General features: G+C 42.2%; 2 protein-coding genes across 2 annotated transcripts; one reads left to right on the top strand and one right to left on the bottom strand.

Annotated features, from left to right (window-relative positions):
• Positions 1-8508: 8508 nt before the first annotated feature.
• Positions 8509-14645, bottom strand: rnmt (RNA (guanine-7-) methyltransferase). The gene is made up of 11 exons (XM_053613207.1): positions 14547-14645; positions 13575-13681; positions 13112-13247; positions 12788-12910; positions 12297-12412; positions 11963-12144; positions 10971-11135; positions 10231-10348; positions 9999-10100; positions 9722-9755; positions 8509-8800 (listed from the first exon to the last, which is right to left on the bottom strand). The coding sequence occupies exons 1-11, from the start codon at positions 14560-14562 to the stop codon at positions 8763-8765; spliced, it is 1137 nt and encodes a 378-aa protein (XP_053469182.1). The 5' UTR covers positions 14563-14645; the 3' UTR covers positions 8509-8762.
• A 107-nt stretch (positions 14646-14752) lies between these two features.
• fam210aa (family with sequence similarity 210 member Aa) lies at positions 14753-21076 on the top strand. The gene is made up of 4 exons (XM_053613208.1): positions 14753-14772; positions 16899-17270; positions 17363-17474; positions 19555-21076. The coding sequence occupies exons 2-4, from the start codon at positions 16927-16929 to the stop codon at positions 19786-19788; spliced, it is 690 nt and encodes a 229-aa protein (XP_053469183.1). The 5' UTR covers positions 14753-14772; positions 16899-16926; the 3' UTR covers positions 19789-21076.
• Positions 21077-24786: the final 3710 nt, after the last annotated feature.

The following is a 24786-nucleotide window of genomic DNA, read 5'->3' as shown; positions in this document are numbered from 1 at the left end:
TATTCCCTCTCTTTATTCTCTTTATTCCCTTTATTCCCTCTTTATTCTCTTTATTCCCTCTTTATTCCCTCTCTTTATTCCCTCTCTTTATTCTCTTTATTCCCTCTTTATTCCCTCTTTTTTCTCTTTATTCCCTCTCTTTATTCTCTTTATTCCCTCTTTATTCCCTCTTTATTCCCTCTCTTTATTCTCTTTATTCCCTCTTTATTCCCTCTTTATTCTCTTTATTCCCTCTCTTTATTCCCTCTTTATTCCCTCTCTTTATTCTCCCTTTATTCCCTCTTTATTCTCTCTTTATTCTCTTTATTCTCCCTTCATTCCATCTCTTTATTCTCTCTATTTGTTCTTTTTCTCTTTATTCTCTTTATTCCCTCTCTTTATTCTCTCTTTATTCCCTCTCTTTATTCCCTCTTTATTCTCTCTTTATTCTCTTTATTCCCTCTCTTTATTCTCTTTATTCCCTCTTTATTCCCTCTCTTTATTCCCTCTCTTTATTCTCTTTATTCCCTCTTTATTCCCTCTTTTTTCTCTTTATTCCCTCTCTTTATTCTCTTTATTCCCTCTTTATTCCCTCTTTATTCCCTCTCTTTATTCTCTTTATTCCCTCTTTATTCCCTCTTTATTCTCTTTATTCCCTCTCTTTATTCCCTCTCTTTATTCCCTCTTTATTCCCTCTCTTTATTCTCCCTTTATTCCCTCTTTATTCTCTCTTTATTCTCTTTATTCTCCCTTCATTCCATCTCTTTATTCTCTCTATTTGTTCTTTTTCTCTTTATTCTCTTTATTCCCTCTCTTTATTCTCTCTTTATTCCCTCTCTTTATTCCCTCTTTATTCTCTCTTTATTCTCTTTATTCCCTCTCTTTATTCTCTCTATTTGTTCTTTTTCTCTTTATTCTCTTTATTCCCTCTTTATTCTCTCTTTATTCCCTTTATTCCCTCTTTATTCCCTCTTTATTCCCTCTTTATTCCCTCTTTATTCCCTCTCTTTATTCCCTCTTTATTCCCTCTTTATTCTCTTTATTCTCTCTCTTTATTCCCTCTCTTTATTCTCTTTATTCCCTCTTTATTCCCTCTCTTTATTCCCTCTTTATTCCCTCTTTATTCTCTTTATTCCCTCTCTTTATTCCCTCTCTTTATTCTCTTTATTCCCTTTATTCCCTCTTTATTCTCTTTATTCCCTCTTTATTCCCTCTCTTTATTCCCTCTCTTTATTCTCTTTATTCCCTCTTTATTCCCTCTTTTTTCTCTTTATTCCCTCTCTTTATTCTCTTTATTCCCTCTTTATTCCCTCTTTATTCCCTCTCTTTATTCTCTTTATTCCCTCTTTATTCCCTCTTTATTCTCTTTATTCCCTCTCTTTATTCCCTCTCTTTATTCCCTCTTTATTCCCTCTCTTTATTCTCCCTTTATTCCCTCTTTATTCTCCCTTTATTCCCTCTTTATTCTCTCTTTATTCTCTTTATTCTCCCTTCATTCCATCTCTTTATTCTCTCTATTTGTTCTTTTTCTCTTTATTCTCTTTATTCCCTCTCTTTATTCTCTCTTTATTCCCTCTCTTTATTCCCTCTTTATTCTCTCTTTATTCTCTTTATTCCCTCTTTATTCTCTTTATTCCCTCTCTTTATTCCCTCTTTATTCTCTCTTTATTCTCTTTATTCCCTCTCTTTATTCTCTTTATTCCCTCTTTATTCTCTCTTTATTCTCTTTATTCTCTTTATTCCCTCTTTATTCCCTCTCTTTATTCTCTTTATTCCCTCTTTATTCTCTCTTTATTCTCTTTATTCTCCCTTCATTCCATCTCTTTATTCTCTCTATTTGTTCTTTTTCTCTTTATTCTCTTTATTCCCTCTTTATTCTCTCTTTATTCCCTCTCTTTATTCCCTCTTTATTCTCTCTTTATTCTCTTTATTCCCTCTTTATTCTCTCTTTATTCTCTTTATTCTCTTTATTCCCTCTTTATTCCCTCTCTTTATTCTCTTTATTCCCTCTCTTTATTCTCTTTATTCCCTCTTTATTCTCTCTTTATTCTCTTTATTCCCTCTTTATTCCCTCTCTTTATTCTCTTTATTCCCTCTTTATTCCCTCTCTTTATTCTCTTTATTCCCTCTCTTTATTCTCTTTATTCCCTCTTTATTCTCTCTTTATTCTCTTTATTCTCCCTTCATTCCATCTCTTTATTCTCTCTATTTGTTCTTTTTCTCTTTATTCTCTTTATTCCCTCTTTATTCTCTCTTTATTCTCTTTATTCCCTCTTTATTCTCTCTTTATTCTCTTTATTCTCTTTATTCCCTCTTTATTCCCTCTCTTTATTCTCTTTATTCCCTCTCTTTATTCTCTTTATTCCCTCTCTTTATTCTCTTTATTCCCTCTCTTTATTCCCTCTTTATTCTCTCTTTATTCTCTTTATTCTCTTTATTCCCTCTTTATTCCCTCTCTTTATTCTCTTTATTCCCTCTTTATTCCCTCTCTTTATTCTCTTTATTCTCTCTTTATTCTCTTTATTCTCTTTATTCCCTCTTTATTCCCTCTCTTTATTCTCTTTATTCCCTCTCTTTATTCTCTTTATTCCCTCTCTTTATTCTCTTTATTCCCTCTCTTTATTCCCTCTTTATTCTCTTTATTCCCTCTTTATTCTCTCTTTATTCTCTTTATTCTCTTTATTCCCTCTTTATTCCCTCTCTTTATTCTCTTTATTCCCTCTCTTTATTCTCTTTATTCCCTCTCTTTATTCTCTTTATTCCCTCTCTTTATTCCCTCTTTATTCTCTCTTTATTCTCTTTATTCTCTTTATTCCCTCTCTTTATTCTCTCTTCAGAGAAACCGTAAAGAAGCTTTACCTCTGACTGTTACACAGCGCTGACACTGGAGACTCCTTCCATAAACATGTTCTATAAACACATTCCTCCTTACAGAAAAGTTCACCAAAAACATTAACAGCTTTTAAAGTTAACAAGTTTAGAAGAGATTGGTGGGAGAGAGAGAGAGAGAGATAGAGAGAGAGAGATAGAGAGAGAGAGAGAGAGAGAGAGAGAGAGAGAGAGAGAGACAGAGAGCGAGAGAGAGAGAGAAAAAGAAAGAAAGAAGCAAACAAAAACTGGACAAAGAAAGAAAAAGGATTGAGGGTTATAAATAAAAGGAAGAAAGAAAGAAAGAATGAACAGGTTATCAGGTCGTCCCTCACACAGGTCACAGTGTAGTGTATAATTACTGACTGTAGTCCACCTGCAGCCCTGCACAAAGTTTTGGCACCCCGCCTTCCCTGCAAATCAATGGAACGTGACCACACGAGCGAATGAGCCGTTACTATAGAAACGGTAACAGTAAAGCATTACAGCACGTGAATACTAATTAACGGTTATCATGATCAGTTACATCACGATACACTTTATACACGATATACTGCGCGCACACACACACACACACACACACACACACACACACACACACACACACACACACACACACACACACACACACACTACATTGCTTCTGGTTGATAAAATGGTGTTTATATCAGATAACAGACACAGACAAGACGATTTGTGATGACGTCTATAGTTAAACTGTTTATTAATAATTATCAGTGCAATATCTCTTTACTCTTTCACTCGAGAGGAAAGCAGACGATTGTGAAAAAATTATAATGATCGATTAACGATAAGAATATCAAAATGATTAGCAAAGTGTGACATTCCTTACAGAATAATGAGTAAAATAAATACATTTATATCACACGGATTACATGTGCATTGCATTTCTGTTGTTTTGTCGCTTTTTTTTTATTTTTTTTGCGGAACAGAATCTTTTTTCTGAATAAATCTGGCAGCTCTGTACAAACAGGAACCGACCACAATGACGTCCATGAATCATAACCAGGGGTATGTGCAATTTCTGAATACAGTGGTGGAAATCATAATCCATCGTCATCAGAGTAATTGTTGTTATTATTATTAGCCTGTTGCACCACGCTGTCCGTGAAAGATGAGGAATAAACAGCTCCTTATGAGGAATAAAGATCTGAGAGAAGTTGGAGCTTTAGAGACGTACAGTATTCAGTACACATTAAGTTCCACGCCATGATCTTCTGCTGTTTGTTCTCTACATTTTAGAGAGAAAGAAATCCCTCTGGATCTTCTGCGCTGCAGCGGGACGCTCCTTTGGGCTTCGCCTGGAGAGTAAAAAGCCACATGACTGTACAGGAAAAAAGGAAAAACTCGAACAGTGCACTGAGAACCTTTTGTTAAAACGAGAAAAATAACAGTCTGCTAGAAGGTAGAAAGGTTTTAGTCTGGAACACTGCATAAAAGCATGAAAAACGCTCTCTGTCTGGAGGTAAAAAAGGACTCACGGCCTGTGACTGGACGCGGAATGGAGATATACAGCAATTACTCCATGCACGATTCTCCACTGGAGAACACCGTGTTCTACATCGTGGTCGCACGTCCTCGCTCAACCAGCGCCAGGGTGCGTCACCTCCACCGTGGAGGGAAAGGATCCCCCATTCCTCTACAGTACACTACTCCACTAACATTTCTTTTCCCTCACGTGAGCAGAGAGCGTTCCAGTTCTGGAGTAGTTGTGCCACAACCCGTACAGATCTCAGTCCCAGATGTGCAGCTACTCCTTCAGTGTTCTGAAGATTGGGTGCAGGAAGGTCCACCAGGTGTCCCAGGGCGGTGAGACCAGACACGTGGAGAGTCCGAGCGAACAGTGCAATGTCCACGAATCAGGGGCTCCTTCAGCAGCGGGTATAAAGAGCCTGTCGTTGTTGCCCTTTGAACCTTAAAAACGTTTCCACGGTTTAAAAAGACTGCGATGGAAAACAGGTGGTCTGGAGGTGTTTAATCTTCTTGGATCCATGTGGAATAGAGTCTTATCAAGTCTCAGGTCTCCAGAGGTTCTTAGAATAACGATAACAGTGAAATTATTTTCTTCGCATACACCAGCATGTCAGGAAGTTGGGGTCAGAGTGCAGGGTCAGCCGTGATACAGCGCCCCCTGGAGCAGAGAGGGTTAAGGGTCAAGGGCCCAACAGTGGCAGCTTGGCAGTGCTGGGGCTTGAACCTCCGCCCTTCTGATCAGTAACCCAGAGCCTCAACCGTCAAGCCCCCACCGCTCCCCGAATAGCACCGGTCACAGGTTTCCATCTAAAAACCTTTGAACTGGTTAAAAGTTCTCGTACAGGCTGGAAACAGAAGGCAGCGGTTCTGCGGTTCTGCTGTGTAGCTGCACACGACCTGGCCCACCTCAATCTTTAGGTAAATATACAACACTGTGTGGCCCCCAGTGCAGCTTGTCCTCTAAAAGTGTCAATACAGGTTATTTGTGACAAAGAGAAGATGCCACTAGCTTATTAATAATTAGTGCGCCCCCTATAAGACATTTTTGGTATTTCCATTTGTCTAAGTGACCACAGTCCCTTCCCAGTTTTTTTTTTTTTACACAACTTGATCATCTCACAGGTATACTCCCAGATATTTAAAACCTTCTCTTTTTCCCCCCCAAAACAGTCCTCTTGGGAGTTTGGTCACATCAACTGTCCAACTAAAAGGGCTTCACTTTTGCTCCAGTTGACGTTTGCTGAGGATATAATTGTTATAATTGTGTTGCACTCGATCAAGTGCTTTCTCCTGACCTATGGAGATCAAACCCATATTCAGCCCGAATAATCTGGAGACATCAGGAGATGTTGTTGAATATAGTCCTCCGAGTATGCAGTAGGTCTGATCAGTATGAACGAGCTCTTCCAGAACGCTTCCCAGCCTCGACGCTAAAACCGTACAGAGCCGTTCATAATCGTAGAAGAGTAAAGATACAGGTTTCTTTACAAGACATTCTTTAAAAAGGAAAATGTTTTGAATTGGGACTTCATTAATAATTTCACCCGTGTCATGAAGCAGATCGAGACGAGAATGCTTTAATCCCGTCCTCTTTTTTCGAGAAGGAAAGTTGATGGAAAAGAAGAAGAGGAAGAAACGCGCTGGCTTTTTATCCTGCTTTAAAATCTGCTTGTGTTTAGAGATGATTTTAGCAGCAGGTCGAACGCATCGACGATCGATATCGTCAACAGCAGATAGTAAAGATCAATTACAGGGTTTATTTCCAAGAGAAGATCTCAGTCTTCAGCAGCATTTGGAGCTCACAGCTGAGTCTGTCTGTCTGTCTGTCTGTCTGTCATAATGTTTTACGTTCTGACAGTGAGCTGAGGTGATTTAAATGACCAGCACATGCGAATGTTGATCTGACAGGAAGTCTGTCACAGACGGTGGGGGTCACAGAAAAGCTAGCTCATAATAAGCTGTAATTATAAATCAGCGATTCTAGTCTTACAGACTCGGTGTTACATAAACGATGATTAAAGATAAGTGGAGAACGACGGCAGGGTAATGAGCTCGTTAGTGTGGATGAATGGAAAGTGGCTAAAAGGGTCATATTTATAATGTTAGAAAAAGAGGAAGAATTTCCACCTGAGTAACTGTGTACTCGGTCCTGATGGAGAAAATCAACACGTCGAGTTTCTGACGGAGACGGCGGAGGTTCTAAAACGGCAGCCGGGGTTTCTCTGCTCGTTTCCCAAATATAAACAAACAGCAGATTCAACTACAGCTGTGTTAGAGTAGTGTAGTGTGTATTACAGCAGTGTGTGAGCCGCGACAGGCTTATTTACTCAACACTTTAAAGAAGGCCACGCCCACAACTGCCATCTGTATTACCTGTAGAAATAATCAACTCATGCTACATCGGTGGAAAGTAGGAAGGAAGGGTGGAATGAAGGAAGGAAGGAAGGAAGGAAGGAAGGAAGGAAGGAAGGGTGGAATGAAGGAAGGAAGGAAGGGTGGAAGGAAGGAAGGAAGGAAGGGTGGAAGGAAGGGTGGAATGAAGGAAGGAAGGAAGGGTGGAAGGAAGGGTGGAATGAAGGAAGGGTGGAAGGAAGGAAGGAAGGGTGGAATGAATGAAGGAAGGGTGGAAGGAAGGAAGGGTGGAAGGAAGGAAGGAAGGGTGGAAGGAAGGAAGGAAGGAAGGAAGGGTGGAATGAATGAAGGAAGGAAGGAAGGAAGGAAGGAAGGGTGGAAGGAAGGAAGGAAGGAAGGGTGGAAGGAAGGAAGGAAGGAAGGGTGGAAGGAAGGGTGGAATGAAGGAAGGAAGGAAGGGTGGAAGGAAGGGTGGAATGAAGGAAGGGTGGAAGGAAGGAAGGAAGGGTGGAATGAATGAAGGAAGGGTGGAAGGAAGGAAGGGTGGAAGGAAGGAAGGAAGGGTGGAAGGAAGGAAGGAAGGAAGGAAGGGTGGAATGAATGAAGGAAGGAAGGAAGGAAGGAAGGAAGGGTGGAAGGAAGGAAGGAAGGAAGGAAGGGTGGAAGGAAGGAAGGGTGGAAGGAAGGGTGGAATGAATGAAGGAAGGAAGGAAGGAAGGAAGGAAGGAAGGGTGGAAGGAAGGAAGGGTGGAAGGAAGGGTGGAAGGGTGGAATGAAGGAAGGAAGGAAGGAAGGAAGGAAGGGTGGAAGGAAGGGTGGAAGGAAGGAAGGGTAGAATGAAGGGTAGAATGAAGGAAGGAAGGGTAGAATGAAGGAAGGAAGGGTAGAATGAAGGAAGGAAGGGTAGAATGAAGGAAGGGTAGAATGAAGGAAGGAAGGGTAGAATGAAGGAAGGGTAGAATGAAGGAAGGAAGGGTAGAATGAAGGAAGGGTAGAATGAAGGAAGGAAGGGTGGAATGAAGGAAAATATGGATAGTTGGACTAAAGACAGAAATCAAGAAAGAACAGGGGTGAAGGAGATACAGAGAAGGAAGAAAGATGTATAATATAGAGAAAGAAAGCAAGATAATATACACTCACATGTCACTTTATTAGGAACACCTGTACACCTGCTCATTTATGCAGTTATCCAATCAGCCAATCAGGTGGCAGCAGCACAGTGCATAAAATCATGCAGATACAGACCAAGAGCTTCAGTTAATGTTCAGGTCAAACATCAGAATGGAGAAGTCCGATCTCTGTGACGTTAACCGTAGCGTGGATGTTGGTGCCGGACATGCTGGTGTGAGTCTTTCAGACACTGCTGATCTCCTGCAGGGATTTTCACACACAGCAGTCTCTAGAGTTTACACAGAACGGTGAGAAAAACAAACATCCCGGGAGCGGAGGACCTGCAGGTTTAAACACCTTAATGAGAGAGATCAGAGGAGAACAACCAGGAAGTCTACACAAACTCAGATAATCACTCTTTACGACTGTGCTGAGCGGAACCGCACCTTCCTCTGACCTCTCATCAACAAACCGTGTCCACCCACAGAGCTGCCGCTCACTCAGTACGGTCCTGCTTTTCAACACCATCCTGCGTACACTCTCACGGAGGATAAAATCACGCCGTCATGGCAACCACGTCGAACTCCTGATTTTGAGATCAGTGAATAAGCTCTTAGATTAGATCAGACCCCAGGGTGTGTGGTGTTTATTAGCGCTCCGAGTCATTTCAGTGCACGATAAAAAAAGACACGCCGTGAACGACAGTGATGTAAAAACTCACGTGTTTTACACTTTTTATTTTACACTTCCCTCTGACCGTTTATCACGAGGTAAACACCGAGTTACTGACTGAAAAACAATACATACACTCTTCACACACACACACACACAAACACAAACACACACCTTTAGTAGCCATGTGTGAAACTGAAACTTAGCAGCTTTGCCCAGCTTGTTCAGAAAATTAATAAAAAAAGAAAAGAAAAAAACTGAAACGTTGTAGTAGAGGTCACCGGAGTTCAGGCCGTCTTCTCAAACACAAACACCAGGTAGATACCTACAGCACAAACATACAACACCTCACTGAGTGGGCTTGTGTGTAGAAATAATCTGACACATGCAACAGTAATAATAATTTAAATAAACAAAATCTCATTTAAGGTTGAAGGAAAACGTTTGTGTAAACGCCGGTTGAGAACAAAGACGGGAATGAATTAATTTAATTTGTACTAAATCTAATATTCACATAATGAAAAAATGTTTTTTTTTTAAAATGTAAACGTGAAATGTTATCGTACGTTTGAAATTTGTAAACTGCGGTTTTCGTTCAGGACCCACATAGGAGGGGGCGCAAACTTTTACACGCTAAATTTTGTAAATACACCAAATCATCACACTTTACAACTCACTAATAAACCGAACATTAAAAAAAAGACAAATCAAGACTCCTGACAGGCACTTTTTGTGGGAAACCGAGACAGAGACGCTGCTAAAGTGACGCAGGAGGAAAGGGGGCGGGGCTTCCAGGAAGGACAGTTTATATTTGGGACTTCAAAACACCTACGCGACTGTCAATCATCCCGGATTCATATGTCGATCGGCTCGTGTGGCGGTTTTATTAATTTGGGGGGGGGGTTTTGGTATTTTCCCGTATTTTTGAGTGGGAACTCTTACTGACGCGCTCCGACGTTAAACTGTGTCTTATCTTCTAAACGTTAAACATCTAATCTTCCTGCTTTTTATATTAAAAAATATATTAAAAAAAAAAACAAACAAAAAACATCTTGTACAACAAATACGGACAAGGTCTCTGTTATAGTTTAGCGTTCAAGTTGATGCTTAGAGATTTTGGTTTCCACGGTTACCACAGATATCCCCGTTTATTTATGAGTACACGCTTACGCAGTGTAACGTCATTACACGAGATATTGTAGATAACGGAGTTTATTTTAACTGCAGAGGAACGACGGATACGTACTTGTAGCCTCCCACTCAGATTTGGACAGCGTCCCCTGTGAAGAGACGAGACGTTAGATACACGTACACACACACACACACACACATACACACACACACACATACACACACATAAACCGGGTTCTTGTGTTGTGTGTGTTGTTGCAGGTGCAGTTTGGTGCGTGTCATGTTCTGTGTATTGAGCTCTAGTATGTGTGCTATTATGTTCCAACTGTTTTTTTTTTTGCTGTTGTGCAGTGTGTGTGTGGGTGTGTGTGTGTGTGTGTGTGTGATCTGACCAGTGGCAGTGAGGCCCCAGTTCTCTGTGCTCTGCTCTCGGCATGTTCATACTCCCCCACGCCGTCACACACCAACCTGCCTCTGTCATCCGCTGGGTACTGCTGTAAAACACACACAAAACTCTTATAAAGTGGAGCTCAAGATCAGAGGCAGACAAGGACACACAGAGACAGAGAGACACACACACACACACACACACACACACACACACACACACACGCATGTCTGTACCTCGAGTGCCTGCATCCTCTGCATGAGTGACTTGTTCCTCTCGTCCTTTATCTTCTCCTGGAAGAACTGATGGAAGGTTTTTTTATACACCAGACGCATGTTGTACTTCTTCGCCATTCTGATAAACAGAATAAAATCATCACTTTCTCATCCCATAATAAACACACTGCTGTGCAGAACTATTCCAGAACCTATTAACGGTGAGCCGAGACACCGGGGTTCCTTCTCTCTCACTGAACCGCACTGATTCTCGAACAGAAAGCGAGCGAGCGCCTCCTGCTGGTCACTCACTGTATTACGCCTCATCACTGTACCACGCAACCTCAATATTTTATGTTCACAATAATATCATCAGTAGAGTTCCTTTTTGATTCAGTTTGGATGTACATCTTTTATTTACTTTAATATTTATTAATAATTAATATAAACTAATATTTATTTTTAAATAATTTAAGTACAGGACATTTCTATGGTGCAGTCAGTACTGCTTATATTTATAATAAAGTTCAACAATATTTTATTTGTTTTTAAGCGTTTTCATTCAGTATCAATTTTTTTAAACGATCAGTTGATGAGTCGGTTATCAGCAGGTAGGTACCACCCATCTCGGGTACTGGTATCATCCACTATCTTTAATCAGGATTAATGTCTCGTGGTGACCAGATCCCACACATCCTCCTCCTGTACCCCCACCTCAGTGTCTCTTTATGAAGTGCATGATGTTTAATGAGTACACTCACTCCACGAACAGCGGGAAATACACCAGGAACTCGGGCACGTCCACGACCCCCTCCAGGTTGAAGTCGTACTGACAGCCGAACAGCGGGTACTCGCCTTTCTTCTGGAACGTCACGCGGTACACCTCGTTCCCGAAGCTGTTGGAATCCGACTGCTCCAGACGCTTCCTGCGTGCACAGATTCACTAATTATATTTCATTCCTCTAGGGTTCATATCAATTACTGCATATGCGGCTGGACGTCATAACAGACGTGAACGTCTCTGAAATGTCTCCGAGGCCGTCGGATACTGACGATATAACCAGCAAAGCAACGGGAGTGAATCTCCTGAGGACACTAAAACCACTACACCTGGGAAAGTTATACAACCGCGGTTTAGTTTCTTACAAATAAATTAAAAATACTGCACTGATCACGTTTCGCTAAATCATCGTGAACGCACACGCAAGTTTATATGGGTGGGGCGAGAGGCGGGGCTACAGCACGACTCGCATTCCTGCAAGATGGCGACTCCCATTTCAACTAAAAAAAAAGACTTCAAAAAGACAAAACAGTAGTGATTACTGCTAAGCACACACCTGCACTTCTCTTCTCACTTTCCCTCCCTCCATTTCTGCCTGTTCATTTACTTACTTTTGTTTCTTTACTCCATCGTCTTCCTTCTCTTAATTTTCTCTCCCTTCTGTTTCTTCTCCTTCGTTCTTTATTTCTGCTTTCCCTTCCTTTCTTTCATCTCCCTTGCTTCTTCCTTCATTCTATTTCTTCTCCCTCTTTCCTTTCATCTATTGTTTTTTTCCTTTTTCCTTTCTTCTTTCCCATCTTTCTTCCTTCGTTCTCATCCTTCCCTCACTTCCTTTATTCCTTCTTTTTCCTCTCTCTCTCTCTCTCTCTCTCCTTTTCTTCTCATCATAACCTGCAGTGTTTTACACCATTTGTTTTACATTAAGGTGTAATGTGTAGTGTATCGTGTGTGTGTGTGTGTGTGTGTGTGTACACTAGCTCGTAGGCGTCGGGTGTGGTCCCGATGAAGAAACCTCCGGGGCGGAGCCTCTCGCAGGCGTTCCTCAGCATGGTGTCAGCCTGCTGCTGGGTCTCGAACGAGTAATGATACACAAACTGACAACTACACACATCGAACTGCATCTTGGGGTCACTCAGCTTCTCACTCAGCAGCTCCTACACACACACACACACACACACACACACACACACACACCTCACATTTCAGATCACTCAATCACTCCTTTAAGGAGTAAAACATGTTCAGTGAGTCTGTGATATGATACTTTTAAACATAATACCGTGTGTGTGTGTGTGTGTGTGTTTACCTTGGAGCAGTCAGCAGTGATGAACTCAGCAGTGAAGATGTGCTCGTTGGGGTGACTCCTCTTCTTCATGTCACTGTAACGCTGCTGACACTGTTCTACTGACACGCCCGCAATGTCTGACACACACACACACACACACACACACACACACACACACACACACACAGAGAGAGAGCAAAACACACAGAGAGCAAAACACACAGTTTAGAAAGATGTTTTGTGGTCAGATGTTAATATGCAACAGAACTTTTTGATTCCGGTTTAAAGCGGCTGTAAACAAAAAGCAACAAAACTTTTATTTTATATACTTACTTATAAAAATTATTTTTTTAAAGTGGCTGTAACCAAAATTCAACAGGATTTTCCCCCCTATATAAATTCATAACAAACATGTTTCTGGCTCAAACACTGAGATACAGTGAACGCTAAACGTACAGACGATCTGACCGGTCCGGCCGCACAGGTGATGGCGTTAATCACAACAGCTTTACCTGCACACACCAGCCTGCTGATGCGTCCTTTCCTCCACTTCAGCAGATCTCCTCCTTTCCCACAGCCCAGATCCAGCACACACATGTCCCTCCTGTCACGCCGCACCATGTCCAGGATCTCACCTGACACCACACACACACACACACACACACACACACACACACAGTGACGACACTTCAATATGCATCATATTACAGGAAGTGCAGACAGTCAATCAGATCACACTACTAAAGACGCTGAATATTGGGGCCAGAAAAATGTGCAAAAAATCTCAGATGGTCAGTAGACAAAGTCTCTGAGGCTGAGACTTGTGTGTGTGTTACCGATCAAAACGCTCTTCAGCCAGTTGTTGAAGTTGCGCATGTGGACGATTCGGCTCTTGTTGCGCTCCATCAGGCCGCGCTCCTCCAGAGTGTTGTAGTGTGTGGCCACCTTCTGACTGTGACCTTCCCCCGTATCCTACAACACACACAGGTGTTCAAAACCCTAATAAAGAACCACCACACAGTTGTGGTATATTTCCATTGATGAAGGGTGCCAGTACTTTCTACAGCACCAGTCATTTCCTGCACACCTAGAAAGTGAACCACGTGTAAGACGAGGTGTTAAAACAGATAATAAGAGGAGGTCAAGTGCAGGTGAACGTAATAAAGTAGAGACTAAGCGTGAGATGTACGTGCGCCGTGTAGAAGGTGTGTATCCGACATTAAGGACTAACGAGACAGACGTAACGCAGCACCGCATCGGGTAGCGTAACATCGCAAGCGACGACCGGAGAGACATTACCAGCTTTTTATTAGGAGACAGAGACTCGTCCTCGTCTCCATCGTGCTTCCTCTTCAGCGGACGCGGGTCGCGGAGCGTCCCGTTCCCTCCGCCAGCTGAGCTTAATCCTGAAAAACACACAAAAACACCACATCTGTTAAAAAGGGTTTAACAGAACCAGATTCAACACAATAAAAGAAGGAAGAAACAAAAGAGAAAGTACGAAACACAACAAAGGTGCGAAAGAGAGTCTCGTAACAATTAAAATTGTTAATCGTTTATTCATGTTTTAAATACTTTACTGCCGAGACACGACACAGTCTGAAGTCAAATCAACACCTAATTGTATTTCTCTTCAATATATAGTTATAAATCATCTTCAGTATCCAAAATAATTACGGAAATTAAACTGTTTACATGTAAAGGAGCATTTTCCCCCGACTAATCCCCAATGACACCTTTTTATTCAACTACATTTAATTACATTAGTCCTGCAGTTTTTAAATCCACTGTTACTCATTAAACTGTCGGTCAGCTGAAATATTTCAATAATCTCATTTAAACACTAATTCAACATCCTTAGAAGTGTAAACAAAACAGCACACGTCCTCAAAACCTGCATTTAAACACCCAATAATAGAGTACGTTTACATTCATCAGTGGACATTTGCAATAGCTGTATCCCAAATAGATCGGTCCTCCCTACACATCCGTACTAAATACTATGTTTAACAGCACGCGAGAGCACCCTACCAAGTGCACTACGCCTCCATTTGAAATACAGCCACGTCCTGACTGCAGCAACTGATCTTACGCTAGCTAGCAAAGACGCGGTTCTGACGGCACGACAAAAAAACCCAAACAAGCTCCGTTTCGCGCGTCTAAAATACCCACACAAATCTGGTGCCTCGACAAAGAGTCGTAAGAGCTTTATTAACCAAACACACATGGCTTTAAAACACGAACTAACGCCTTTAGCTTACTGCTACTCACTCAAGTCTTCCGCCATAACGAATCCCGCGTTGGGTGTTCCTTACTTCATACGTCACGCGCCCTCAGAGTAAAATAAAAAAAATCCCGCCTCCTGATCGATGATTGGCTGATAATTCGTATTCATAAACGCAGCGACATGATTGGACAGAAACATAAGAGCGAGCCCCGCCTACTTCCGATAAACTGGTTTAAAGTTGGCTTGATGTTGGACGTTCGATAGTCGCAGGTAGTTTCATACGACATTGTTAAACACGGTTCTAACTGCAATAGCATTTGAAGGAAATGACTTACAGTCATATAACCAACTGGACAGTGTTCATGTGGGTGTCAGGTGTGACGCACACCTTTTAGATTTTTTTGATATTTGTTCAAATAAACTATTAAATCACATTTAAATTTGACATGTATTTCATTACTGAATGGGCCCATACACAAAATATACCATCATTTAAAGCTCAATAGTATTTGAAGGGAATGACTTATAGTTATATAACCAACTGTAAAATGTTCAACTAGGTGTCAGGTATGACGCACACCTCTTAGATTTTTGATATCTAACAAAACAAGCTATTAAATCATATGTAAATTTGATATGAATTTCACTAAAGAATGGGCCCATGCACAAAATATACCATGATATAAAGCTCAATAGCATTTGAAGGGAATGATGTACAGTCACAGAACAAACTGTAAGGTGTTCATGTAGGTGTCAGGTATGACGCACACCTTTTAGATTTTTGATATTTAACCCTACAATGCATGAACTAAAAAAAAAAACCTTCACGAATGCATAAAGGGGGTTCAAATGTCCCGTACTGGATTGAATGGTTTACTTAAAAAAAAAAAAAAATGTCCTAATAATAGATGTCCTATTAATGAAATAATTAAAAGAACTGAAGATACACGAATGTTTTAATATTTCAAACATTTTTATTTTTTATTTGTAATTAATTGTAATTTTATTTAATTACATTAGTTTTTTAATGAAATACAATAATGATTAATAGAACGATTCACAAAATTAGCATGATTTAATTTAATATAATGGTTTATTTTAAAAATCTGAATTTTTTGCCGGTCTACATTTTTCTTTTTTCTCCAATTTTCCATTTCTGTAATTAAATAAAAGAGTACATCGTGAATGCTACATATTTTATGGCGGAATATTTATTCATGCATTTATTTTTGACAATTGCATCATTAGTGCTTTAACATTGCAATAAAGTTTGCTCAATTCGTAGTGAGGGGCGAGGGTGTTTGGGAATTGTAGTTTTCCAGACACCCGTTTTGACGTGCGCGTGAGGGGTGGTTCACTCGATTTCCCAGAATGCTTTGCGCCCGAGTCGCCCTTGCGTCGCTGTGAATGACGGAGGAGACATGGCGGCCGCCTGAAAAGTGAAAATTGTTCGTTTTAAAGTCTTTTTTGCCGAAAGGAAGTTATAATATAAAATGCGGAAGTGAGCTACACATGTAGGTGAACATCCGGTGTTTTATTAATGCTGGATCCTTTCTGGAGGTTTAGTGTTTTAATTATTATTGTAGTATATTAACGCTGGTATCTAACGGTAGGAAACTGAACTGGACTTGTGTGTGTTATTACTGGACTAAATAACTATTATTACTGAGGATTATTTATAATAAATGTGTAGTTTTGGGGTTGAGTGCAGTGAGGGTTAGATATGAGATATCTGTTCTACAGTAAACACTGTGTTGGTGATTATAGGAACCAGAAGGAAGTGACTGAATGTTATTTATTGTTTATTATTTTGTCGAAACCATGTGATGAGACTATTAAAGCCACAACCAGGCTGTATTACCCATAATACTACTACTACTACTAATAATAATAATAATCAATGTATATATAAAAATAATAATAATACAATTGAACATATTGAAGATATTAATAGTACATCCCGGGTACTGTCACTTTTCCCCACTTTTTTGCTTTTTGTTTTTATATAAAAAAAAGATTAGCAAAAAAAAATAGATGAGACTGTTAATAGTACAACCAGAATGCTAATATGATACAATTTATTAATGTTATTGTTTAAATAATGTGTTTTGTGTAAGTAATATGATAGCACATATACAAACTAGAAAACATCTTTGTAGACGCTATTTTAATTTCATTTTTATATATATATATATATATATGTGTGTGTGTGTGTGTAAGTAAATGTATAAGTAGATTTTTATTTTATTTAAATAATATACATGTTCCATGATGCTGTCACTCTTCCTCCAGTGATAAGTGGAATAAATGTGTTGTTGTTATTATTATTTATAATGTTAAACTGATTTATTCGCTCCATGTCTCAGACCCTTGTGTCTCCTCTCTGATCCCCGCAGAGACGTGGTTGCTGATAACGTGGGTGTGATGATGCGTATCCTGTGTGTGCGGGAGCTCCGGCGGTTCGTCCCGCTCTCTCGGGTCGGGACACACGCGTCCTGCGACTCTCTCGCTCTCTCTCAGACCCGGCTGGGATCGGGACGGCGCTGGATCTGCGCCTCCTCCTCCTCCCCGGCTCCTCAGAGAACCCCGCCCGGAGACGGTCAGCTCGAGCAGGACGCCTCGGCGGAAACGGATCCTCTTCAGGACCGGTCCATGGGCCTCGCTCAGAGATTCAAGAGGACCTTTAAGCAGTACGGGAAAGTGGTGATCCCTGTGCACCTGCTCACGTCCTGCATGTGGTTCAGCGGCTTTTACTACGCTGCCATGAAGTGAGCGCGGACTCGAACTATTACGCGTCCCTTCTGTGTCGCTGAAACCCGTTCCCTGTCCTCACCGTTGTTCTGTTTTTGTTCCCGCTCAGAGGAGTGAACGTGATGCCGTTCCTGGAGTACGTCGGATTTCCAGATAAACTGGTGAAACTCCTGGAGAACTCGCAGAGCGGCTACGCGCTGACCGCGTACGCCATGTATAAGGTCAGATATCATCAGTGGAGCTGTGTAGCGTTATTACCCTCTCGTACATCTCCTCTTCACACACCATTCTTACAGGGGAACCTTTTCAGGAAACTCTTACAGGTTCCAGATAAAAACAATACAATGGGTTCTTTTCTTTTAATCTATTTTATCTTTACATGACCCAAAACCCAAACCAAATCATGCTCTGCTCTATGCGTATGTACTAATTATTATTTTTTGTCTGCAATCTTCCACTAAAGTTCAGGTTTTTCTCCACTTCTACTCGGAGGCAGGAATAAAAAAATATATATATGAATAATAATAATAATAATAAAAGCCGATCAGCAAAGACATGTTGAGATGCAGGTGTTTAATAAGCCTATCTCTCTCTCTCTCTCACTCACTTTCGCGCGCTCTCTGCCCTCTAGCGGTCATTATTAGTAACTACAGCAGTAAAGTGTAGCACAGGTTCTTCGTCTTGTTCCTTTGGTGGAACCCTACGATATAGAGATGGACCAGAAAAAGGAGAACCTGTTTAAAAACCTAGAACCGTTATTAATCCTCCAAAGAAACAAAGTGAAGACGAAATGTTTATTCTTTAACTTCTTTCCACGGACAGAAGTTTCCCGCCTCTTTCGTGCGGCGGTAAACCGTCTCCCGATGCTTTTGGTTCCTTTCATTGTTTTGTTTTGACTTTCTCTGGTTCTGAGCTCCGGGTTCTTCTGCAGTCCGGCAAATTCTGGATGGAAATTTACATTCGTGCATTTCCAGTCCTGAGCGGCGGCGTGAAAAAAATCCAAAACGTGATCCAATAATTCGCTAATCAGTTCTAAAGTGTTTTTTACTTTCACTCATTTTGGGCACTAACGCAGCCTCCGTCATGTTTACTTTATAACTTTGTTAACTTTTTTATTTATTATTATAGACTTTAAAAATAACACAAAACATGAACTTTTTTATGTCTTTTTTCCCTCGTTATTATATTATTATATATTACATAATAGCTAAAAAGTAAATCCTGGAATATTACTACTGTTTAGCGCTTTCGTCACCACGGTAACGTTAGTTTCATTTTCAGTACATGTTCAGTTATATTTCAGTAGAAGAGTCGCTGATTGGTTATTTACAGGAGAGACATGACAGATCCGATCTTGTGCACCGATTTGTTTCCCTTCTCATTGCTTAAGTATGTTTTAAGGAATAAAATACGACTAGAGAAATAAACAACCTCCCTGACGACCAATCAGAAGCGTCCTATAAAGCAACCACCAAACTCCTGACCAATCAGAGCGCAGCATCGAGTGTGTGAGCAAAACTGGCCCAGATACCAGTTTTGTGAAAATAAAATAAATTCGGGGGCGGAGTTTGCGCTTCAGTCTGACGAAGTGATTCGACTGTGAATCGACTCAGCCGCAGGAAGTGAATCAAACACAAATACTGTATGTTTGAAGTGTTAAACGGATCAGAGCTGTAGCGCTGCAGAAACCCCGCCCCGCGCTCGGGAGAGAAAATAAACACCGGCTGCGACACAAAATGTTTGTAACTCGTTGTTTATATAATCATCTAATCTATGAACACAAAATCCAGCAAAACTCCACAATATACGCAGGCGCTTGCGATTTTCAAAATTAACGCGAGGTTCGGGCCGAGACGTGTCACGTGACTTCGTCACGACGTGAGTTCAGCCGAAGCCCTCTTCGACTCACGTGCGTTGAACACGAGTACAGCTGAAAGGTCTCGTTTACTAACAAACATCAGTGCGAGAGAGCGCGCGGGATCGTGATTTCGCAGATTCGAGTAGTTTCCGCAAAAAAACTCCGCAGGTTGTCTCGCAAATTTCTAAGAAGAAAAAAAACGCAACACAATCAAGCGTTTTTGTCCGCAACAATCACAGACGGTCGGTAAACATTTAACTGCCGATGTTTTATGGCGATATTTTCAGTCCTACACGCCCCTCAGCTGCTCCTTTCTTTACGAAATGGGAAATGAACCAAAAGAATCAGTTTCACTCGGATCCAGATTTGTCAAAACGTCCGTCCGTGTGTGTGTGTGTGTGTGTGTGTGTGTGTGTGTGTGTGTGTGTGTGTGTGTGTTGCAGATCGCCACTCCGGCACGCTACACGCTGACGTTAGGCGGGACGTCTCTCTCGGTGAAGTATCTGCGTAAACACGGCTACATGTCGACGCCGCCGCCGGTTAAAAAGTACCTGCAGGAGAAGATGGGGGAGACGAGGGACCGCTTCTCCGAGAGGATCGAAGAAACCAAGGACAAGATCACGGAAAAACTCCAGGAGACCAAAGACAAAGTGGGCTTCCGGAAAAAAAACGAATAAACCCGGACGACCTCGTCGCTGCGTAAATAATCACATATAAATATTAAATAAAGGCTCCGTGTGAGACGTGCACTACTGACATCACTTCCTGTTCACTCGTCCGTTCATTCTAAGAAAACATTTTTTAAACATATGGTGACATTTTGGATCAACCCCCAAATTTCCCTTTTTTAATTTTTTTTATCAGTTTGCATGAGGGCAGCTTCGCTAGCAGGATAGCAGATACTTAGCAGATTAGCCGCTGTTCTAGCTACAAATCGCCCGCCGTACTTTAACCCCTTTCCAAGATGGCGGAGACGGTGCCGTGTCTCGCGGATGCTATAGATATGTGATAAACTGTGATAAACCTAGCGAGCTCGCGTTAATCCGTTCTTAAATACGCTAGCTAGTGCTACAACATATTGTCCCAGGCTTAGCTAAACAAGGGTAGCTACATAGCGAGCTAGCTTCTTAAAGTATAAAGTAAGTAGCTTATTTAATAACAAGCTAACACTAATAGAAAGCAAACAGCTTCAACATCATTTGACACAAATGATAAAAATCAAAAGGGTTCTTAATCGTTTATTATTGAAATTTATGAATAATTGTAAAGATATTAATGATGATAAAGGTTGTGGTTGCTGAGCAGCGCTGACGGTTTAGAGGCGATTATAAAGAACAGGTGTGTGACGTCATTAAAGCAGCAGTGTGTGATGTTTAGTTCAGCGCCCTCTGCTGTCTGGGAATGAAACTGCAATTAACACAGAGGACTTCTCTCTCTACTGAAATTATGTATATGTATTCCTTTTAAGGAAGGTGGGCGGAGCTAAGCAGCTCTCTATGACCTGGGGGCGGGGCTCAATTCTGGCTGAAAAGAAACGAGATATTAACGAGATGTGTTGAATCCAGTTTTTTTTTGTTTGTTTGTTTGTTTTTCTGAAATTATTTAAAAAATAAAAGCTGTATGAATGTATAAAATATGGTGAACGTTACAGGCCGCTCCTTCAGCAGCACAGAGATGGTTTAATTGGATTAAATGTGATTAAACGCCTCGATTAAGATCAACGCAATCATTGGAATGTTGTAATATTTATAACAGGACCTCATGTTTCTCCTGCATGTCAGACTGAAAGCTAAGCTTTTATCATATCTGTTGCAGTCTTGTGTTCGATATTTAAACCTCGGCTCTCGGAGTCGTTTATTTTCATGGCGCGTGTTGAATGTGGCGGGAAATCTGCGTGGTTGCTATGATACCGTCCACCATTTTGACTGACATGAAGTGAAAAAATAAACTAAAATTTAAATAAGAGGTTCAGAGTGTTTTTCTTTCTTTTTCTTATTTTGTTTTTTCTCTCTCTCTCTCTCTCACACACACACACACACACACACACACACATTCCTGTCCCCTTTTCCCTGAATGGTATCTTGCACACACTCAATGACTCCTACTGAAGACCTGAATGAATCTGAGCTCTTCTCGTCTGAGATTGATGATGTCACTCCAGTAGACGTTCTGTGCCACTCGTCCAGTTTAGGGGTCATGACCCCATCTGCTCCTGTACCCACTGGGACGACCACTGGGCCAGATGTTTGTGTTATAGTTTATATATTAAAGGAATATTCCAGTGGTTTTAAAATCTGCTGTCTGTCCACTGTACCTGTAGTGTGCTGGGTCTTCTCTAGCTAATCAGATAGTGGGACAACTTTTCATTAATGTCCATGTTACTCCAACCAACCAATCACCAAGCATTACCGAGAGACGTCTTCAGCTCAAGCACAGCCCAAAAAATCCTAACAAATCATTTAATTAATTTAAATACATATATATATATTCAAGAAATTCCATGACATTGAAACCACTGAACCAGGTGAAGTGAAGAACGTTGAGCATCTCGTTACAGCGGCACCTGTGTGTGTGTGTGTTGGGGGGCGGGGGGGGGGGGGTATATATTTATTAGGCAGCAGGTGAACAGTCAGTTGTGGAAGTTGACGTGTTGGAAGCAGGAGAAATGGGCGAGTGTAAGGATCTGAGCGTATTTAACACGGGTCAGATTGTGACGTCTAGACGTCTGGATCAGAGCGTCTCCAGAACAGCAGGTGTTGTGGGGTGTTCCCTGTGTGCACGGTGAGTACCTACCAAAAGCGCTCCAAGGAAGGAGAACCGGTGACCCGGCGACAGGGTCATGGGCAACACAAGGCTCACTGATGCGCATCTGGAGCAAAGGCTAGCCCGTCTGGTCCGATCCCACAGAAGATCTACTGTAGCACAAATGTTTCTGTACCACCTACCTCTTCTCCTTCATGGTGACGGTGTTCTCTAATATCAGTGTCCTCTCTCAGCAGGATGACGCTCCCTGACACACTGCACACACTGTTCAGGAACGCTTTGAGGAACACGACAAAGAGTTCAAGGTGTTGACTCGACCTCCAGATTCCCCAGATCTCAATCCCATCCAGCGTCTGTGGGACGTTCTGGACAAACGAGTCCGATCCACGGAGACCCCGCCTCACAACTTACAGGACTTACAGGATCTGCTGCTGACGTCTCGGTGTCAGATCCCACAGCGCACCTTCAGAGGTCTTGTGGAGTCCACGCCTCGACGAGTCACAGCTGTTTTGAGGCATGAGGAGCGGGGGACCTACACCATATTAGGCAGGCGGATGTAATGTTATGGCTGATCGGTTTGTATGCAACAGTAACAGTCTCTCTCTCCCCCTCTCTCTCTCTGTCTGTCTCCCCCTCTCTCTCTCTCTGTCTGTCTGCCTCTCTCCCTCTCTCTCTCCTTGTCTCTCTTTCTCTCTCTCTGTATGTTTGTCTGTCTGTCTCTCTCCCTGTCTCTGTTTATCTCTCTCTCTCTGTCTGTATCTCTCTCCCTGTCTCTGTTTATCTCTCTCTCTCTGTCTGTCTCTCTCTCCCTGTCTCTGTTTATCTCTCTCTCTCTGTCTGTCTCTCTCTCCCTGTCTCTGTTTATCTCTCTCTCTCTGTCTGTATCTCTCTCCCTGTCTCTGTTTATCTCTCCCTCTCTCTGTCTGTCTGAGCTGAAATGGGATGGTGAATGCAATTGTTGCTGTGTCATTCCATCTGTGTGTGTGTGTGTGTGTGTGTGTGTGACACAGTAATGAGATACAGAGACACTGAGGAGTGACAGTAATACAGACAGAGAGCTTACACTGAGTCACAACTCATCTCACACACACACACACACACACACACACACACACACACACACATGTGATGCTGTTGACCTGAGGAGGCCCTGCTGCTTGGTGTGTGTTGCCTTTATTCGAGCGGACAGCAGTTTAATGAGTGTGTGTCTGTGTGTGTGTGTGTGTCTGAGTTATTAATTGAGCCATGAGTCATCTAACAGTTAAAGGGGAAAGGCTTCGATGGGTCAAGTGTGTGTGTGTGTGTGCGCGCGCGTGCGTGTGCATGTGTGCTTGCGCGCGCACGCGCGTGTGTGTATGTGCGTGTGCGTGTGTGTGTGCAGTTCCACTGTGTGTTTAGGTGAGTTAGCTTGTAATTGATGTGATGTATTATGACATCATCATATTTCTTTAAATTAGTAACTAATAAACCACCGTGTTATAAGAAACTAATCAACTCCAGGGTGTGAAGTTGGGTCACCGTCACGTCTCCGTCTCCATCACCGTCACGACTCCGTCACAGTCACCTCACCATCACTGTCTCTATGACGTCACCGTCTCCGTCACAGTCACCTCACCATCACTGTCTCTATGACGTCACCGTCTCCGTCACAGTCACCTCACCATCACTGTCTCTATGACGTCACCGTCATGACTCCATCACAGTCACCTCACCATCACTGTCTCTATGACGTCACCGTCTCCGTCACAGTCACCTCACCATCACTGTCTCTATGACGTCACCGTCATGACTCCATCACAGTCACCTCACCATCACTGTCTCTATGACGTCACCGTCTCCGTCACAGTCACCTCACCATCACTGTCTCTATGACGTCACCGTCATGACTCCATCACAGTCATCTCACCATCACTGTCTCCGTCTCCATCACCGTCACGACTCCATCACAGTCACCTCACCATCACTGTCTCTATGACGTCACCATCTGCGTCACAGTCACCTCACCATCACTGTCTCTATGACGTCACCATCTCCGTCACAGTCACCTCACCATCACTGTCTCTATGACGTCACCGTCTCCGTCACAGTCACCTCACCATCACTGTCTTGACTCCATCACAGTCACCTCACCATCACTGTCTCTATGACGTCACCGTCTCCGTCACAGTCACCTCACCATCACTGTCTCTATGACGTCACCGTCATGACTCCATCACAGTCATCTCACCATCACTGTCTCCGTCTCCATCACCGTCACGACTCCATCACAGTCACCTCACCATCACTGTCTCTATGACGTCACCATCTGCGTCACAGTCACCTCACCATCACTGTCTCTATGACGTCACCATCTCCGTCACAGTCACCTCACCATCACTGTCTCTATGACGTCACCGTCTCCGTCACAGTCACCTCACCATCACTGTCTTGACTCCATCACAGTCACCTCACCATCACTGTCTCTATGACGTCACCATCTCCATCTCCGTCACCGTCTCCGTCACAGTCATGTCACTGTCACAGTCTCCGTCTCCATCACCGTCACGACTCCATCACAGTCACCTCACCGTCATGTCACCTTCTCTGTCACCGTGACGTCGCTGTCACGTCGCTGTCACGTCACCGTCACATCACCGTCACGTCTCCGTCTCGTTATCGTCTTCATCACCGTCTCTATCATGTCACCGTCTCCGTCACGTCACCGTCACCGCGCAGCTTGTCCCCTAGTGTTCTATTCCTCTTACACCACAACAGTCTGAAAACTATTAACACTTCTATTTATTAAAGAACTACACATCATACTTTTTATCCGTTTACAGTTACGTTTAATATAGAAACAAGTTAGTTCCTGTTCTCACCTCCGTTACAGCAGCTATAAACACTCACGTTAATAAAACAAAAAAGCAGTGTGT

This window comes from Ictalurus furcatus, chromosome 24 (assembly GCF_023375685.1).
Source record: "Ictalurus furcatus strain D&B chromosome 24, Billie_1.0, whole genome shotgun sequence".
Lineage (NCBI taxonomy): Eukaryota > Metazoa > Chordata > Actinopteri > Siluriformes > Ictaluridae > Ictalurus > Ictalurus furcatus.
The sequence above is the reverse complement of the archived record's forward strand: the minus strand, read 5'-3'. Positions and strand labels throughout refer to the sequence as shown.

Excerpts from the sequence above, each read along its gene's own strand:
- rnmt (XM_053613207.1), bottom strand. Across the intron at positions 12,145-12,296 it reads TCACTGCTGACTGCTCCAAG|GAGCTGCTGAGTGAGAAGCT; the intron begins GTAAACACACAC and ends GTGTGTGTGTAG. Across the intron at positions 10,349-10,970 it reads TATTTCCCGCTGTTCGTGGA|AATGGCGAAGAAGTACAACA; the intron begins GTGAGTGTACTC and ends TCTGTTTATCAG.
- fam210aa (XM_053613208.1), top strand. The coding sequence starts at position 16,927 with ATGATGCGTATCCTGTGTGTGCGGGAGCTCCGGCGGTTCGTCCCGCTC. Across the intron at positions 17,271-17,362 it reads TTTTACTACGCTGCCATGAA|AGGAGTGAACGTGATGCCGT; the intron begins GTGAGCGCGGAC and ends GTTCCCGCTCAG. Across the intron at positions 17,475-19,554 it reads CCGCGTACGCCATGTATAAG|ATCGCCACTCCGGCACGCTA; the intron begins GTCAGATATCAT and ends TGTGTGTTGCAG.